Source organism: Taurulus bubalis (assembly GCF_910589615.1).
Source record: "Taurulus bubalis genome assembly, chromosome: 12".
NCBI classification, from domain to species: Eukaryota; Metazoa; Chordata; class Actinopteri; order Perciformes; family Cottidae; genus Taurulus; species Taurulus bubalis.
In genome coordinates, this window is record NC_136600.1 from 22,325,952 (window position 1) to 22,345,410 (window position 19,459).

At 41.0% G+C, this 19,459-nt stretch overlaps 1 protein-coding gene across 1 annotated transcript in view; it reads left to right on the top strand.

Moving 5' to 3' along the window:
- col14a1a (collagen, type XIV, alpha 1a) overlaps nucleotides 1–19,459 on the top strand; it is a gene marked incomplete at its 5' end in the record, with an annotated part of 111,230 nt that overhangs the window by 26,624 nt on the left and 65,147 nt on the right. The window contains 15 exons of the mRNA XM_079227028.1: nucleotides 4,160–4,315; nucleotides 4,488–4,607; nucleotides 4,846–5,010; nucleotides 5,970–6,134; nucleotides 7,173–7,324; nucleotides 8,240–8,369; nucleotides 8,693–8,838; nucleotides 8,962–9,091; nucleotides 10,152–10,291; nucleotides 10,782–10,908; nucleotides 12,194–12,333; nucleotides 14,439–14,571; nucleotides 14,944–14,979; nucleotides 16,059–16,201; nucleotides 18,226–18,358. Coding sequence (XP_079083154.1) covers nucleotides 4,160–4,315; nucleotides 4,488–4,607; nucleotides 4,846–5,010; nucleotides 5,970–6,134; nucleotides 7,173–7,324; nucleotides 8,240–8,369; nucleotides 8,693–8,838; nucleotides 8,962–9,091; nucleotides 10,152–10,291; nucleotides 10,782–10,908; nucleotides 12,194–12,333; nucleotides 14,439–14,571; nucleotides 14,944–14,979; nucleotides 16,059–16,201; nucleotides 18,226–18,358 — 2,016 coding nt within the window. The remainder of the gene's footprint in view (nucleotides 1–4,159; nucleotides 4,316–4,487; nucleotides 4,608–4,845; nucleotides 5,011–5,969; nucleotides 6,135–7,172; nucleotides 7,325–8,239; nucleotides 8,370–8,692; nucleotides 8,839–8,961; nucleotides 9,092–10,151; nucleotides 10,292–10,781; nucleotides 10,909–12,193; nucleotides 12,334–14,438; nucleotides 14,572–14,943; nucleotides 14,980–16,058; nucleotides 16,202–18,225; nucleotides 18,359–19,459) is intronic.

Consider the following 19,459-nt stretch of genomic DNA (forward strand, 5'->3'; position numbering starts at 1 on the left):
TTGAGTATTACAATATAAATAGGTTCAGTGATGGCAGCGTATTCAGATGTAGTTCAGCCAACCTCATGGTTCACAATCAGTTAGATTCAGCTTGATGACATCACATGTTTGAGGCCACAGTACTGGTCCACCCCAGCGCTGGTTGGTGTTGTGCCTTCTCTGTGTAACCCATTAAAATTAACATGATTTCAGCACTGGTTGCATTGGTTGTGTCTTTGCAGAGGAGGTCTGTCCTTCAGTGCCGAGGCATGAAAGTTCATTGTGAGTGAGGTTCTCAATAAGCCTGTCTTGCAGATGAAATATCAAGACATGCAACAGAAGAAAAAGTACAGGTATAAATAATATAATTAACAATGGCTCAATTTAATTTGTTTTAGGGTCCTGGTATTGTTCAGTCTGGCTCACTGCCACATTGTCATGGCTTACTGAGCCACTTAAACTGAGCAGAGCCATCCTTTTAGACACAGACTTATTCACTTTGTTACAGACACGCTCAAGCTCATGAGAGCGCTGTTTTCTTGCTTGATTTGTGAGCAATGTATAAGTTAAGCCAGACAAAGTTGGCTTTCAAACATAAACACGTTGTTTAGTTTAATAGTCATTGTGAAACCCTCTGTGACATGCACTTTTAAATGTAACATGCTCTCCAGCAGAGAGAAGAAAACGAGCCGAGCTCTACGGCCATTTATGACGTTAGAAACCATCAGTGGACGTTGGAACTGAAAAGGTTGTTAAACACAATACATTTAATGTTAGTAAATTACTCAATTACAGATATGTCATCCCATGACTTATGCACTTGGCTATTTGCAAATAAGTGTTGGCAAGTGTCCCTTTTTATATTCCTTCATCCTAGCAGCAAATCTGACCTTAACCTGTTAAACAATGAAGGACTGTGAATGTGTCAGCTCTTAATGGGATTTTCCATTTGGTCCCCCCACACACACACACACACACACACACACACACACACACACACACGTATATCAAAGTGACTGACGTGTCTTGTGCTGCTCTGTCATGGCAGTTTGTTTTAGTTAGAATAGTGTTTAAGAAAGTAATCCGTGCCAAACACCGCTTGTCTCCCATGAGAGCCACTGAGATGGACAAAGTGAGATCGTGGACTGGAGAGACCTGGACAATGGAATGACTTGGAACCACGGAATCTGATATATCTGCGGAATTTCATCAAACCCAACTACAGCGTTTTGCCTTCTCGCTGTCTTTTTTTCATTCCCTTCCTTCTTTTTCACACTTTGGTTCTCCCTCATCTGTGCACAGAGACACTGATCCCCCAGTAACTGCACTCTGACCCACAGCAAAGGCCTTAGGCAGGAAGAGAAAAGGGGGGAAGAGGTAGAGATGATGATGATGAGGAGAAGAAGAAAGGCCGATGGGCCTTAGAAGAAGGACTTTTGACAAGCCTGCTATTGTGCTGCACTCAGACAGAGAACTATAGTACATCCATTGTTGGTTTGGAAACACCATTGTCTCCGTTAACTATATTCTTTGTGTCTATGTCTGTTTAACAGACATCTGCAGCGTGATTGCTAAATCAATTCTGACGGGAAAATAGATTTTTTTTCTTCAAAACACTGAGGAAAATTCGTTAAAAGAATTATCACTTGATTACCAAATTGTATTAAAATAGATTCTGCACTTACAGGACAATGTAAAGCCGAAGAGGACATTTCGTTTAAAAATAATAAATGAATACATTACAACTGTTCCTGGAAATGAAGGACATTAAAGTCTGTAACGTTTTACAGACTCTTCCATCCATCCGCCCTGTCGTGTGACTGATGTAAAACCGTACGTCATGTAATCCACACACCGAATGAAATAACAGTGAAAATATGACTCCATTTTTCATAATTACTGAGATGGATTATCTTTCTTTGGCAATTATGGAAGTTGTTTCTCAAACTATATCAGAACGATGGCAGAAAAAGGACCATTGTTATCCAACTAAATTGAGTGTTTACCGGGGATAATGTGAAGGATCGGGGTGACCTTGATTACTGGTTCTTATGTGAAACACCAGTGTTACGCCTCGATGAAGGACCTTCTCAGCACTCTGCCAACAATAGAATAGGGAATGACCAGCGAGCTGTAATTACGACCCTCTAATCCTCTGTTTACCATGTCCTTCATCTCTCTTGATGGCTTTTCACATTGCATAGTACTCCACTTTCCCTCTGACTCTCTTTATTAACCATTACATTCCTCGTCTCTCTATTTACACACAGTTTCTACAGTAGTCACGATAGATACAGACAACCCCTGAATGCCTCTCAGTTTGTTTTGATCATAGAATAGCTCCTCAGCTATTCTTTTTGTGAACCACTTTGAAAGAATCCTTCCTTCGTCACGGTTCTTTCTTTCTATTTTGTAACCTTAGAGTTTCTTTAAAGGTCGTGCTTGTTTGTTTTGTAAGAAGGGAAACTACAAAGAATCATCTTTTCACTCTCAGACATTTGCCATTTTGATGAAACTCTCAAAGCATGCGACAACTTCTCCTCTCTTTTCAATGGAACAGTTGAATAATTCAAAAATGATTCTCTTGTCCAATGTAGGCCACTGCAATGGGCATCACATACAGTGCTAAACACGTGGGACATTTTGGCAAAATAAAGGCCTGTGACCAGTATGCACCTGAACTCTGAAGGATATATTCATAACCTCCTTGCTTCGTTCAAAACATTACCCGAGGAATATTTAATAATAGCGCATCAGTCATTTATGCTATGCATTTGCAAATCAAAGATTGTCACCAGCTATCTCTTGACCTTGCCGTCTTCTCGTCTCTCCTCCTCCTGCAGTCTGCAGCAGATGGATGGTTCAAACAGTCACACAGACACAGACAGCAGACAGAAGGCTCTGTCTGGAAAATCACTTCTTGAGACAAATTCCTGAGCGGCTTAACGTTACACAATGTGTCTTTTTCGAATTTCAATCTTGAAATAGTGTTGGCTTGACATGATTGCACAAGTGGTACAGTAAATATTACATATACTTGATATTGTTTGCCAAAATACACAAAGCCTGAGCTCTTTTCATTTTAATGTGTTGCTGTTCACTTCACAGTCATTCATGCTCGTGTGGATTCTGTCAAATACTCATAAGACTGGGGAGGAAATTCTTCCTTTTGCCACTAAAAAGCTATTTCACTTATCTTATTTTTTCTATTATTTTGCAGTTGACAGTGTACAGAGAGGGGAACACAGGGGACCCCAGGGCATTGCAATCACCCAGTGTGCACCTGAGCCACAAAACATTTGTTGTCAGAGTATCTTGAGAAATTGAATCTTTCACTCTGCGGCCCGAGATTTATTAATTTATTTTGTAACAACAACACTTGTGTGTTGTGAGTTTGTATTGATTTTGGTGAATATGAACCAGCAGCAGTTGAATTATCTATGTTTACTCATATTGTATCCCTCCTATCTGTAGTTAATATTTTAAACATACATTTGTGAACAAAAAATGCAAATGAATAATTCTCATTTCCTCCAGCCAGCGCACTCTTTTATCATCTTTCTTCATTTAGACGTCCGCATGTTCTGGAGTATTCACTATTGCTTTTGTAGGCAGATACTGTCAGGGATTTATGCTGCAACCTGAAGTGAGTGTATTTGCATTTTTATGATATTACTCAGGGCAGGGTGACAAGATAAACAGTTATGGAATTATGATAAATTAACTCATGAATATGTGTTATTGACTCATATTTATCCTCACTATTACTTTCAGGTGGAAGGTTTCAGCTGTAGATTTCCCTTCAAAAACTGTCTTCCAAATGAAAAATTAGTTAATATCCAACAAAGTGTGAAGAGATTAATTCCAAGAAGAGGAGATTAGAGGAGATTACTGGGGGAAAAGCCAAAGAGTTCACAGGAGGCTCTCAAGATGGCGGTTGGTTTGTATTTGTGTCTGTATGCAAAGGATATGGTTATTCTATATTTTACATGAACTTCATTAAAGACAACCTGAAACCTGCAGACTCAACGTGTGCATTTATTGATTTTTTTTCTGAGTTTTATCTGAGAAAACTGAAATAAAAACATTATGTTATCACTGAAGTTATCTTTTCAACTACCCATGCATAAGCGTGGTCAGCTTGACATTAACGGCAGTCTGTCTTGTCTCCTTCTTGTAGTTGATCAGTTTGTCTGCCACACTGAGGCCATTGCAGACATCGTGATCCTGGTGGACGGCTCCTGGAGCATCGGCCGGCTCAACTTCCGGCTGGTTCGCATGTTCTTGGAAAATCTGGTCGATGCCTTTGATGTTGGCATCGATAAAACAAGGATAGGTGGGTCCCCCTCCCACCCCCCCATATCTGCTGTTTGTGTCCATGTTTCTATTGATTTGTTGGGTTGCCCCCTCATATTTGTAAATTTTGCACATTAGCTTTCTTGGGTGTCTTACTGCAAATGACAGGTTGTAATATAAGTTATACTTTGTGTGTTTTCGTGTGATTGTAGGTCTGGCTCAGTACAGTGGTGATCCCAGGATAGAGTGGCATCTAAATGCTTTCTCCACGAAAGATGCCGTCATTGACGCTGTGAAGAACCTGCCATACAAAGGAGGAAACACTCTCACAGGTGCTGGCTTTTACTGACACTGCTAGTTTGTTTTGCTGTTAATACTGATAGTTTGTTAAGAAGTTTCAGGCCAGTGTTTTTCTACTTCGCACTATCTTTGTGCTAATCTTGCTCTCACTACACCCCTCCTTTTCCCTCTCCTAAATGACTTTCTTTCTTTTGTCTGACTTTCTCCTCCCATCCACCCTGGTCCCACTTTCTTCCTCCTCCATCCCTCTTGTCTCTTGTCTCTTTCCAGGCCTGGCATTGACCTATATCTTGGAGAACTGCTTTAAGCCGGAGTCTGGCTCCCGGGTGGGTATACCTAAGATTGGGATCCTCATCACAGACGGGAAGTCCCAGGACGATGTCAAACCTCCTGCAGAGAGTCTGCGTAATGCTGGGATTGAGCTGTTTGCTATTGGTGAGGGAGGACACAAACACTGTCTTACAATACCTCTTATCAAGTAACATATGTGCACTAATGCATACAAAATAAAACAAAGACGTACAACATAAAGCACCCAGCACCATTACACAAATAAACAGAAATAAAGGGAAAGAAAAGGGGATTTATTTCTAAAACCCCCAAGAGCAGCAATATTGGCAAAAAAGAAGACTGCCTCCTGTGCCAGGAGGGTCATGGGTGAAAAGAAAAAGAAAATGCACATGGGTGGGAGACAGCCAGCATATCGGTCATTATGCAGGATGAGACAGAGTTTACACAGAGTAAAGATACAACAGCAGCATAGCTCATGATCTACACCGCCAAGCAATGTGAAGAACGGCTTCAGGAAATTGTTTTGTGACTTGAGCCACTTCCAGAGACGTGGGGATGATGGAAACTTTCACTTTAGTAATAATAACTTTTTAGCTGCAACCCTGCCTGCCTTGAGAGCCTGATTTAATTGTCAGAGCAACCAAATATTATACATAGTGTTTATTTCATAGTTTGGAAAACCAATTAAATATGTCACCTGAGAAATTACCCATTGGACAGTGCCAGAGTGTGATAGTGATCAATCGGTGGGAGTAGTGCAGCCTGTGTAAAACATTAAATTTAATACATTTATATGTATAATTAATAGACCAGCTCTGTATACTGGACAGGCCCTCTTCCCACAGTTATCTGACACTGGAACACCCAATTCTTTGGCCCAGGCGTCCCTGAGTTGGCATTTACTGCTACCATAAAAGCAGTGATGAAGGAGATCAAATGTTTAGAGTTTGGCTGTGAAGGATGTAAACCATAAAAAAAATGTGTCTCTTTGGTTTGATTGAGAATTCTGGGTCACACTCCCATATGAAATGTGACGTGTGACAGTCGCAGTACTGCTGTTGTCTCTAAATGTAATGAGAACAATGATATGTTTCCTTTCCCAGGTGTTAAGAATGCTGACGAGAATGAGCTGCTCTCCATTGCCTCAGAGCCGGACAACACGCACGTCTACAATGTGGCCGACTTCAACGTCATGAATTCCATTGTACAGAGTTTGACCAAGATTGTGTGTGAACAGGTGGAGCAGCAGGACAAGGATATCAAACAGCGTAAGGGTTGTACTGGAACAGAAGTGGTTCGTAAGAAGCTTTGTAGGACCACGTTGGAGCTCAAACGTGTTTATAGTTGTTCCACACTGGAAGGCCGCGTGAAAAGCCAGCTGTCATAGAGAGGGTGTAGGCATAATAGTGTCTCTCCTGGTTGTTTACACACAAAAAGTGGCAGAAATAGTTTTGGCAGTCAAGTTCAGTGCAGATTAAATGCTAGCTATGCTAGCGTGCTATCTCTGCAAGCTAGAGGTAAAGTGCTATCTCTGCAAGCTAGAGGTAGAGTGCTATCTCTTCTGCAAGCTAAAGGTAGAGTGCTATCTCTGCAAGCTAAAGGTAGAGTGCTATCTCTTCTGCAAGCTAAAGGTAGAGTGCTATCTCTGCAAGCTAAAGGTAGAGAGCTATCTCTGCAAGCTAGAGATAACACTTACACCTCTTCTGATTATAAGAGGCAAATTAAGGAACGGTAGGTTTTTTACCAGCCAAGTTAAACTACTTCAAAGTGTGATCACTTTGGCTCTTCCTAATGCATCCCTGCATGACCGGATTATAAATGGCAAGCCTCAAGGTAATTGCAGCTGTAGAGAGGGTTTTTATTTTGGGGTGTAAATGAAGTCATGGATATTTAAATGGAGCTTCACTGGCCAGTGATTATGGTACGTAATGTAAAGTTTCATGAAGTCATAGATTCACAGCCAAATATAAATATTTTCCTGATTTTAAAATGTTTATGATTATAAGACATATCCTCCTTTTTTCGCCATGCTGCTCCTATTTCTCACCATTTCATCCCAATGTGTTTTTATATCTGTGGAAATGGAGATACAGGATAGAAAAACAAGAAAGAGGATGTCTCTAAAGTGGCACTATGAATCCAGTCTAGTGTGTTTTTATTTCATGTCACAACTTCCGTTACTCTGATCTTCAATATATATGAGTTTTTCTACCTAAAAGTACCTCAGTGGTAGATATTTTATGTAATTTGATGCAATTTTTAATTTATTTTTTATCCTTCTGTTTCCTCTCTTTTTATTTCTTTAGAACTTCCACCAGAGGAGACAGGAGCGCCGCTTGAGCTGGTGACATCAGAAGTCACGGCCCGCAGCTTTAGGGTTTCATGGAGCCACGCCCCCGGAAATGTAGAGAAATACAGAGTGCTTTATTATCCTGCTAGCGAAGGAGAACCACAGGAGGTAAATCCTAAGAACACAAGCACTTACTGGACTGAACGTGTTTAAGTTTACATTCATTTAGGACAAGCTGAGGGAGTCAACAAACGCTGAAATGTATCACTACATACAATTTCATGTGATTACAAGCACATATTGTAGTTCATTGCAATCTGAGAACTATACATGCATAGGCAAGCACAAGCAAGACCTAAAAGAGATTCAAGTAGCACAGCATGCGGGGTTTTGGCCAGGGTATGATCTTTTCCCATCATATTTACTACACCAATGGGAGTTATTATATCTGGGTGCTTCAGGCAAATGTAAAGATTGAGCTCAGTTTTTCCCTGAGATGCTCATTCATCCATACAGCTCGCTCTCATCCCTCCATTCACAAATTCCCTGAACATCCGTGCAGGTGAAGAAGGATCACTAGAAATGATACTCTGGGTGACAGAGGCACTTGCTTGATTTTTCCAGAACATTTGACCACAGATACCATTAAATCTTTTGCTCAGCTGGGTTTACGGGGAGCAGATGTTTAGGAGCCACATGTAAGGAGACCTTTCCAGCTGGCTCAGCTAATCTGTATCACAACTGTAATCCATACAGATCAGAATGAGAAAATATAATTTTGCTTTAGACGTTTGTGCTTCTTCCCATTCAATGAATCGATTGTGTTTCCCCTCCTTTACCATTCTCTTTCTATCTGTCTTTCCTGCCCTGCCTTCCTCTCTCTTTTCCCCTTTCTTTTTGTCATTTTAATCTTCCCCAATGTATTGCCCCACTTTCCATTTTTCCTGCCATTCTTTGTCCCTCCTCCTCCTCCTCCTCCTCCTCCTCCTCCTATCTATTTCCGCACCCCATCTCTCTTTTCTGTCCTTTCCACCCATCTTTCATGTCCTCCTCCCTCCCCCGACTCCTGCTCCTGGATCCCAGGCGGTAGTGGACGGTGTTGAGAGTTCAGCGGTGTTACAGCATCTCCGCTCTCTCACTGAGTACCAGCTGGCTGTGTTTGCTGTGTACGCAAACGAGGCAAGTGAAGCTCTCAGAGGATCAGAAACAACCCGTAAGTTTATTTTTTACTCACAAACACACATGCAGAAATGTACTGCGAAACCTCACACCAATGCTTCAGTCAACATTCGAGAGTTGAGCTTAAAAATGTGACAGCCATTGAATCCAGACATGTTGGAAATGATCCCCTCTGTATACATGGAGATAAAAGCATCCAAGAAGACAAGACAATTTTTTTCATGGTCAAGACAAACTGAAAAGACTTTGTTTATTAGTGTGAATCCTCCTCGATTGAACTGTGCTGTGTGTGTGTGTGTGTGTGTGTGTGTGTGTGTGTGTGTGTGTGTGTGTGTGTGTGTGTGTGTGTGTGTGTGGTGGCCCTTCCCCCTGTAACGGCCCTCCAGCTGTTAGATGTGACTCACACCACCATGAAAGCGAGATGGGACAGTGTGGATGGAGTTTCTGGCTACATGCTGCTGTATGCACCGCTTATCGACGATGGAGACTTGGGCGAGAAGGAGGTAGTGAAAAAAAATACAATACACATGCTTGTTCCATTCAGTTTTAAACAGCTTCTTGGCAGCTGATAATCTTAAAGTTTCTTTTAAATGCTGTAATGTGTGCATCTGTGTATTTTCCCCCAGGTCAAGGTGTCGGATGCAGTGACAGAGCTGGAGCTGGATGGGTTGACCCCTCTCACTGAATACACCGTCGCTGTTTATGCCATGTATGGGGAGGAGGCTAGTGACCCTATTACAAACCAGAAATCTACATGTGAGTAATGCACATGTACAGACATATCATTTTTAACTGAGGGCCCTCAGTCTGAACCTTCATCTAAATGAACATTTGATTTTAATTGTAAAAACAAATCTTAGGTAAAACAGCCCTTTGCAGAGGTAGGGATCGGACAAAACATCCTCTGTTCCATCCTCTCTTCACAGAAGTCTTTTGACAGCTTGTTTATCAGTTATTTGATTGGACGCTTCAGCTGATCGGACTGATCTGATATTTTTCAATATCACTTACGTTTCATAACCAGACTGAAGACAGATCACAACTTTATTATTCGAAAGATTTGTCCTTTCATAATCTGTTACTTCCCCCCAATAACTTTTATGATGGATACAATTAAAGTCAGGGAGCGACATCTTTTACATCATTTATCATCATCATTTCTGAGCGTCGAGTTTGATGAGATGCATCGTTTCAATTTCCCCTGAAACATTGAGCTTAATAAATCCTTTCCAGGGTTCAAATGACACCATAATCTTATTCTGGGTTATTTAACAATGACTTCACAATCAGATTTCCAGGACATACATACGCAATTCATTAATAAAGAATATGACCTTATTCTGCTAGTAGAAATCAATCCTGTACTTATAAATAGGACACAGTATAAATACACAAAGCAGTTTGTTCTACAGGTAACACGCTACAGAGAGAACACACTGCTGCTGTGGCAGTAATAATACAGTGCACATGTTTAGACACAAACTCCATCAAAAGTCTCTACAGCTGTTAAAGTCGACAGCGGATCCAGCTGTGATCAGAACCAGACATCGCTTCACAGGACATTTCCGTGGACGTCTCATTTCTCTAGGAACATATTTCCTTGTTTACGTTCTTCTTGCATGGTTTACTTGCATGGTTTCTTCATGCATCCCTGTGAGAGGGACTAAGACGCAAGGACCAGACACAAGTGAGGGAAATGTGGATGCAATTCAGAGATTGGGATGCACCCAAAGTCTAAAATTCAACCAAATCAAGCACTTGCTAACTCTCTCTCTCTCTCTCTCTCTCTCTCTCTCTCTCTCTCTCTCTCTCTCAGTACCACTGAGTCCCCCCAGCAACCTCCAGTTCTCTGACATCACTCACAACTCCGCCCACATCAGCTGGGACCGCGTGCCCAAAACAGTAAAAGGTTACCGCATCATGTGGGTCAAGACAGACGGACTAGTCACGGAGGAGGTGCGTGTGTGTGTGTGTGTGTGTGTGTGTGTGTGTGTGTGTGTGTGTGTGTGTGTGTGTGTGTGTGTGTGTGAGAGACACACATATGACTATGTGATTTTATGTTTTTAAGAAGTCTTTTTATGGTATGATTATATTTGTATTTGTGAGCGTTTGTGTCTTTATGAGAACAGATGAGAAAAAGTGAAAAAAGAGGAAGGAAAGAACAAAGAGGAGGTTAATTATAGGGATTGTTCTTCGTATGAAAAGGTCAGACTAGAATGAGTTTAGAGCGCTGATATAAATCATCTGTGAAAATATACAAATATTGCAATTACACATGAGTGAAGTTTGTGTTTGTGCAATTTTGCATGAGCGTGAATTGAATAAACCCTTTTTGCAATTCACAGGTTTTGGTGGATTAGCTGACTGTGATGGAACTATTACATTTTTGTACAAGCATATGTTTTTTTGTGTGTGGACATGTCATGTGTCTATCCGTGTTGTGCAGGTGGAGGTGGGTCCAGACAACTCTTATGACCTCAGTGAGTTGACGTCTCTGATGGAGTACTCAGTGGCCATCTTTGCCCTTTACAATGAGGGACAATCAGAGGCACTCACAGACGGATTCACTACCAGTAAGTTGCTTTTTGATTGCAAGGACACAATAGAAGATACTGTAGTCTGTTGGTTACTTCGTTAGGTTAGTTAGTTAGTGTGTTTTTGGCACTCGTTCTTTAGTAGATTTGTTAATTTGCTTTTTATTGTAGTCCAATTTGTCTTCAGCATTTCAACAGCATTTTGACATTTCCATATCCCTATCTCTGCTGAGGACAATTTTCTCTCAATTTCCTGAACATAGTTGTACTAATGCCTTTAGAAGGCAAAGCATTTCTCTCTTGGTGCCAAACAGTGTTGAATTGTATTACCCCTACTGGTCCTTTTGCTATTTTGGCGGTGTGCCCATCTCATTTACACCTCGACATAATAGCACAGTTGCATTAAAAGGTCATTTTGCTGTCCCTTGCTACTCCGTCACACTAACAGATATTGATTTGTAGGAATATCCCTTTAAGCAACAAGCAGTTGGGCTCCAGTGCTGAGTCAGCTGAAATAAATGTATTAAACGGCTCACTCTAAGGGCCCATCCTGATTTGTATTTGCCTTCTGGCAAACTTTGTTCAATGAACCAGGTTTCAAGAAAGGGAGCTTCATGACCGGACACACAATGTGATATCACTTTTGAGGTTTTTGAGTGGAGGTGTGGGAAATGATGGGAACCTGCATGGTAGAGTTCACACAAAAAGTGTTTTTGTAAGTCAAGATAATTGCTGAACAAACTGTTTAAAAAGATGCAATAAATGCTGCAGAGAAGAAAGCAGCAGTTATATCCCGGTCAGTGATTGCACCATGTTCCAAACTGAAGCAAGCTCATGGTTACATAGCACACTGATTGTTGCATAGTAGTGCATATACGGTATTTTGTTTTTTGCCATGTCCCCATGACTCACAGCTTGATTCTTACTCTGACTTTGTCCAACCACAGTCAATGTTGAGTTATTTGCAGCTATAGTTATTTGGGGAATCAAATATTCAATGACAACAAAAGCTAGTTTGTATTAGCATTTAAAACCACCGTGATAAGTGTGGTTGCACCGCAGGCAGAACTGTTTCAAGCAACGTTTGAGTGCAGTGGCAGTGCCAGCGAAAGCTTCCTTTCGTCAGGTCTTTTTCTGTGCCTAGTAATGCTTCTTAGTGAGAGGTATCATGAGAAAAAGCTAGTGCAGAACACTGTGAAATATCTCCAAAACCTGGGGGAAGCCACAACATTATTAAAAATGGTATGCAAAAAACAATTTAAAACCAAGAAAAAAGAAAGAAGAAAAAAAAGCTAAAATAGTAAAAGTTTTCACTTCCTCTTAGCTCCAGTTCCTGGTCCTTTGGATCTACGCTCCAATAATGTGGGCACACACAGCTTCCAGGTCCGCTGGGATCACTCAGCCAATGACATCATCCTCTACAGACTCTCCTGGGCACCGTTCACCGGTGGCGACACAAAGGAGGTCAGTGCCACTGAAATATGTGCAGGGCTTTGTTTTAGAAAGAGTTTCTTGAAGATGTTCTGTCGCCCACAAGAAGTGAACTGTGACAGTGAAGGTCATCCTCACAGATCATGTGAACAACACTTTAGGCATGCATCTTTAAGTCTGAGTCCTTGGCGCAGCTGTGAACGAGCGACAAATGTGTAATTTTACATTCTCAAGGTGACAGATATTACACCAATTTATGATTAGATTTTTCATTTAGCCACTGGTCCACGTATTATCTCTGTTTCCAGAGCTGCACTCTATATATATATATATATATATATATATATATATGCTTCGATAATGGGGGTGCATGTTCTCTAAAGAGCCACATATACGCTTAACTACTCTACTGGTAGCTGGTACAACCCCTGGCATGGCTGAGTATCCATAAAGGCTGAATAAATCTAGAAATGAATGGCTTAGGTGTTTTATTTCCATGATCTGGGTTTTAGAGACAGCTGGGCAGTCGCGATAGAGCCCTTAGGTCTCTTAGAGTGTGTGTGTATTTGTGTGTGCATGTTGTGTGAGTGTGTCTGTGTGTCTGTGTGTTTAGCTTGGAGTCATCAGAGCTGAAAATAACACTCAGGGGAGTTGGAGAGGTGGGCTGGTAATTCTACAAGCACAGAGAAACGGATACAGGCAGCTTCTCTCTGTCTCTCAACGACATACTCTACATATGCACACACACACACACACACACACACACACACACACACACACACACACACACACACACACACACAGACACACCCTCCACCGACCACTTTGTATTGTTGTATCTGAAAGGAGATTAAACATAATAGAGTTGATCAGCCACTCAGACACACAAACAGACTAAAAGATTACTCAGATTAAAACATTGTGATAATCTAGAGCTCCATGAGAAAAGTAAATTGTATTATTGTTCATCATGCTAATTCCTTTCAATGCATTTTTTTTTTTGCCTCCCAATACCTTATTGAGAGCAGATTTGGGGTCTTTTTGTACTGTTTGTTAATCAATAAAATGTGCGCTTGGCTCCCCTCTTGAATCAGGCAAATAGCACAGAGGGCTATAATGCTGTAAGGAAAAAAGAAAATATCACTCAATGCAAGGAAACGTGAAAAGAAAAGCAAGAGAATGAATCACTAAAGAGTGACTTCCTCCTGGGACGGCACAAATGGCCTCTCCCTCTGCTAAAATGTACATCTAATTGTGCCTCAAAAGAAAGAAATTCCCTCACATAATAAGGTTATTAAATCATTAACAGTAAATTCCAATTTCAATGTTGCTCCCCAAGCAAGCTGTACCTTTTGATGATCTCTTTGTGTCTACTTTGGGGTATGACTCCTTTTTGCGTTGGAGAAATTGTAGTGGTCGTTTGGACAACGCCGTTATATTCAGGGTCAACCACACATCTGTGAATTACTCCCATTCCTACAATGGTCGTATTCAAATGTTGTTCTTGTTTGACATAACAAAGAGTCCATTTAAATGAAGAGTGGATTTCAAGTAATGCATTTGTACAATACACAAGTTATTTTAATACAGCATTCCAACCAAACCCACATATAAGTAAAACAGAAAATATGAACCACCGCTTCCTGCTGATTTGCTCACTTGAAATTACGGGCAACGAGGCGATTTGTTATTTTTTGTTTTCCGCAGCTTTCTCTCGGTGACGACCTTGGTTTTGAAAGTCTGGTGTTTTACTTAGAGTATAAATAATATTGTCAGACTGTTGGTTAATGCCCAAAATATTCTCCCATCTTGAGGGGAACTTGGGGAAATTCTTCCTATTTATTTTCTTCTCGGACGCTATAAGCACAACAAATGAAAGTACACAACACAAGAAGGTGACCTACATGTTAACAGCACACTGTGAAACACAAAAAGCTATTACAAATGGAAAGTATTCACTGGGTTTAGCTTGTTTATACAAAAAAAAAAAGTTATCCTAAATGCCCAGTCAAGTTCTGGACTGTTTACAGAGATTAAAAAAGTGTGAACTGATGATTACATTTTTTGGGAAAGAAGATATTGTTGGAAGTCGAATGTAATATGAGACTAAGACTTGTATGTGTGTTTCTCTTCTGTAGGTGGTCTTGAGTGGGATTGATAACAGATACACTCTGACTGGTCTGAGTCCATCGACTGAGTACGAAGTTATGCTGACGGCTGTATTCAGAGATGAATCCGAAAGTGACACCGTCTCTGTTATAGAGACCACATGTAAGCGACATTACACAGATTGATTGGCAACTTGTAGTATTTGCGTTATCTAATCTAAAACCTTTTTCCAGAGACATTCAAATGCCCTTGGTTTCCCTGGTGTTGGTCTGTGACCTTACTAACCCTCTTCCACCGAAGTGCCACTGTCAGTCGCATCGGCCTTTAAGGATCATAAAATCAGCATTTTTGTCCGTTCAAAGCGTGACTCTGCATTAGCTAATTTGCATTGATTTGTTTGTTGCAGCTCATCTCCGAAGAAGAAAATAGATTTTCCCATCAATGTTTTTTTATGTATTTTTGTCTAGTTACTGTAGTTATTGATACAGAGAGTCGTTGATGAGAGGTTCAATCAAACTATCTGTATTTTCCCAGGGACTGAGACGACAACGATTGCTACCACAACCCCAAGTAAGATATTATATTATATTATGTTATATTATATTATAATATTGTATTCAATTCAACTATTGACTGTGTCCAGTTGGCAGCGATATTGTCGATTTTGTCACGATACTAAAGACTACAAAGTCTACTGCAATACAAATATTAAAGGCTCTGTTAGTTTCCAGGATTTGCTGATGTTGCCAAAGTGCATCCAAAATTCTCAAATGTTCCCTTTTGTTCTTGGTTGCTCATTTAGTTTCTGAAAGGATAAGCCTGATAAACGAGTTATTCATGTCCACGCAAACACACTCACGGAAAGCTTAGAACAGCTCCACTGTCTGTTCTGACTACGGTTGAGGATGCAAAACTGAAACATGGATTACGTTCTCCAGCAGGATTCACTTTATGAACAAAGTTTGGAGGATGTTTGATGTTTTTATAAGTGTATTTACCAAGTTGGCTTCACTCAGAGACTATAGTTCAAACCTCATTATCTCAGAGACCATCTGGATTGTGTTCCGTATAGCTTACGACTAACCGAGCCAGAGCAGTTTCTCCACTCGGGCCTGTGAAAAGCAACAAATACGCTTTATCTAATTCCCTGCTCACTATCCTAGAAACTTTAAAAAGCACATCTGCTTTGTTTCAAACTCTAAGTGCTTCTAAAATCACAACTCACAGTGGCCAGCTCAAAGACAGCGAGTTACCTGTTTTTAACAATCAAGTCTTGTATTTTCAAGCTGAATTATGGATGGAGCCCTCACACTAATTGTATCCACCGAGCACTCAATCGGCCTTAAAAATGTCTTCTTGGTTTAAAGCCGTTATCAAGACTAATGAGACACAACACCTTGTGTTGTTTCAAACTCTAAGTAGTGTTTCTGGGAGAAAAAAAAGCTCCATCTGGGCCCAGATTTTTACTGCAAATGTATTATCCTGCCCGTCAAAGCTGTCTGAGCATACTGGCACTTTGACAGTAGCGGTTTTTCTAACCCATAATTTACTAAACCACATTAAGTGCGGAGAAAATGTAACTTAAGTCAAGATCTTGTGTAAATGTATGAATTACAAATCCTAAAGTCACTGTTGATGTGGCGTCACAGTGGCACGTCAGGCTGTGAGGAACCTTCTGCTGAGTGACGAGACCACCCAGAGCATGGAGGCATCCTGGGAGCTGGAAGACCCCCATGTGGAAAGCTACAGGGTCTCCTACGCCGGCCTCTGGGGCAACCACCAAGAGGAGTCTGTGAGTTGATCACGTTGTGAGCTTTACCTGTAAAAAAAATCTTCATAAATAATGCAGTGCAGATTTAGAGGTGTCAGGACATTTGTCGCAGTGGGTTTATGGTTTTGTGCAGCGAGTGTTTTCTGATTTTGATGATTTCTCTCTTTTATGAGCAGTTTTCATCTCCCTCCTTATGTTCCTCTGCTACTTTGGGTATTGCAGCTCACGCAGACATGCACGTAAACACACACACACACGTCTTCCCTTGTGAACACGGATTATATGGAATAGGCAACACTGGAGTTGTATTCCGAGAAAGATCCTTGTTATTTCTCACCTCCAGCCAACCGGATGGCACTGCAATGGTCAGTGTCGGGTCATCTGCTCCAATCAAAAAAACTGATTACACTTTTAGTCCCGGTCCACTCAGCTCCTCCGTCCTGATTCCTCTATCTGTGGTGAGAGCCCTTGAGCTCAGTGCCGCGTACTGACCCTGATCGCTGATGCGCGCACACACACACACACACACACACCACACACACACACTGTCTCCCTCCATCTGCCCCTCTATCTCTCTGTTTTTCAGTTTTTCCCCTCCCTCGTGTCTTCTCTCTCGCCTCCTCCCCTTACTTTCCTCTCTTCCCCTGCCCCCTGTTTTAATTTCCCAATGTGGTGTCAGAGCTGTAGAAGATGGAGAGGCCAGGCCAAGCCAGAAGACATTCCATTATCTTTTCAGCAGCCATTTACCTCTCTGGAAGCAGAGATGCAGGGCAGCAGAGGAAAGAGCAAAAGAAACAAAGAGAGGTGGAAAAGAAACAATAGCTAAACAAAATGGGAGGAAAGGCTTAAACCTGTCCGCCGGCTGATAGCTAAGGGTCGTTTCAGGTGGTGCCTCCTTTTGAGAGTTTGGATGTGGAGGCGTGTGAGAGACAGATACAGGGCAAATGAGACGCTTGTTATATGTTTATGTGATTATGTATTTATTTATTTGTGTGTATGTGTGTGTGTGTGCCGTCCTGCTTTGACACTTGGTGCGTTTTAGCACCACGGTCAGAGTAGACATCACCTTCCATCTTAATGGCTGTAAAAGATTTACCTGGCCCCTCTCTCTCTCTCTCTCTCTCTCTCTCTCTCTCTCTCTCTCTCTCTCTCTCTCTCTCTGTCTCTGATGCACATGCAGGCCAATAACTGGCTGGGGATCAGTGTTGTTGTGCATCTCAAAAAATGGTTTACAAAAGAAAAAGATGCAGGAGAAAGTTGACTTTCTCACGCTCTTCTTCAGCTGATAGTTTCCTCAGTTGTCACAAAGTGTTGAATAAATAAACTGTAAAGCTCAACTCTTAATCTAACATGGAGAAAAGTGCTCAGGGTAAAGGACGTTTAGACATCTGTAGTTTCATGACAACTGAGGAAACGTATGCTAATAGGTGACATTTTTTGTCAAAGTGAAATCTAATTCATACAAAGGAAGCCTTTTAGAACTTAAACAACGATGCAGAGAAATAACAAACTTCAACACTTATACATTAAAACACAGCAGTAACCTAATGGGTTTTTCTCAGCTCTTTTTTGCCTCACTGTTGGCCTCAATTGACTTTATTGACTAAACTGAAGTGAGCAGAATCCTTGAACAGTTGGTTCAAATCCCTTAAGATATCTGTAGCATTGTACAAACACTTTCTGTTTTAACCTAATTAAGCCTGGCCTTAATATTTGCCTCCAAACGTCCCTATAAGCCAGCAGAGAAGAGGTATAGATTATGTGTGTAGTCGGCTGTATGGTGCACGCATCAAGCAGCGCGTGTGTGTGTGTGTGTGTGTGTGTGTGTGTGTGTGTGTGGGTGTGTGCACGAACGCGCGCATGTGTATTTGTATGCCCCTTGTGTGTTAGTTACTTAGAGTGCAGTTCAGTCCCAAGTGAGCAGAACTCATCATTGATTACAGCCCCCAGTGCTACACCTTCAAATGTGCCACTAATGTGTGTGTGTGTGTGTGTGTGTGTGTGTGTGTGTGTGTGTGTGTGTGTGTGTGTGTGTGTGTGTGTAGGTGTTAGTTCCTGGTGTTCAGAGGAGTGCAGTGCTGAATCCTTTACTAGCAGACACCCAGTACAAAGTGACAGTCACACCAGTGTACACCGATGGACAAGACGGCAGCAGCGTCTCTGTGCTGGGTGCCACATGTAAGACACACACACACACACACACACACACACACACACACACACACACACACACACACTCCGATGAATTATTAACCAAGAGGGTCAGCTCGGGGATTCTCAATTTAAATTTTTACAAAGATGCAGCTTCCCATTTTAGCTGAACACATCAGACAAAACAGAAAGCTAATGAAAATTAATTTTATTGCAGCGAGCAGAATGTTCATTTGCATTAATTTCCTGATCATTTACGCTCCTGAAGGAATATGAGAATAAAAGCGATGACAAATGCTGATGCGTTCTTAATTGTCTTAATGAAGGCCGTTCATAATTACAGCGGCTCCTTTCATTAAAGAGACAATTAAATTATTTTGCTTAGCACTAATTGAGTTTCTCAACCATTCTCTTGATTACCTCTTATGAGCAGTAGTGATTGTCTCCTTGTTGTGCAGAGGATTGAAATGTCAGACGATATATATATGTATATAATATCTATTTAGATGAGGATACTTTGATAGCTAGCCACATTGCAAATATAAGTCTCTTCTCAGTCAGAGCCAAGCCTCACTTGATGAACAGTGAGACTTGATTTTCTATTTTCTGACTGTCTTCTCTCCTAAATCACGGTCTGTAGGAATTTGCAACCTTGTTATAACTCAAAATGAACACATGCTTTTCCTATTTAGACAAATAATGTTGCCATGATTTATATTTCACTGATTGTTGGAATATAATATTAAATTAAACCATATATCAATAAACTATATACAGATTGCCGCGCTGACTTCTTGTCATAGAACCTTGATACTGACCAAAATGTGTTCCTAGTGCAGGATTAAAAACAGTCAAGTACCAAAAGCTGGAAAAGGTGGCTTGATTACTTGTTGAAATAATTTTTAAAAGCAAAATTGATAAATATTTTTCCGTGTTCTTTTTCATAATGTTGTCAAAGTGTTTTGGCTGTGATAGACATTTTGCACTCATTTCTGACTATTGATTGATTAATCAAGAACATAATTGGCTGATTTGACCATTTTAGACCGTATTTTATTGAGGCAAACTTATTGTGTAGTTTTTAGGCGTCAGTACCAACACTTTCAAATGCTATCCAGCCCTAAGTCA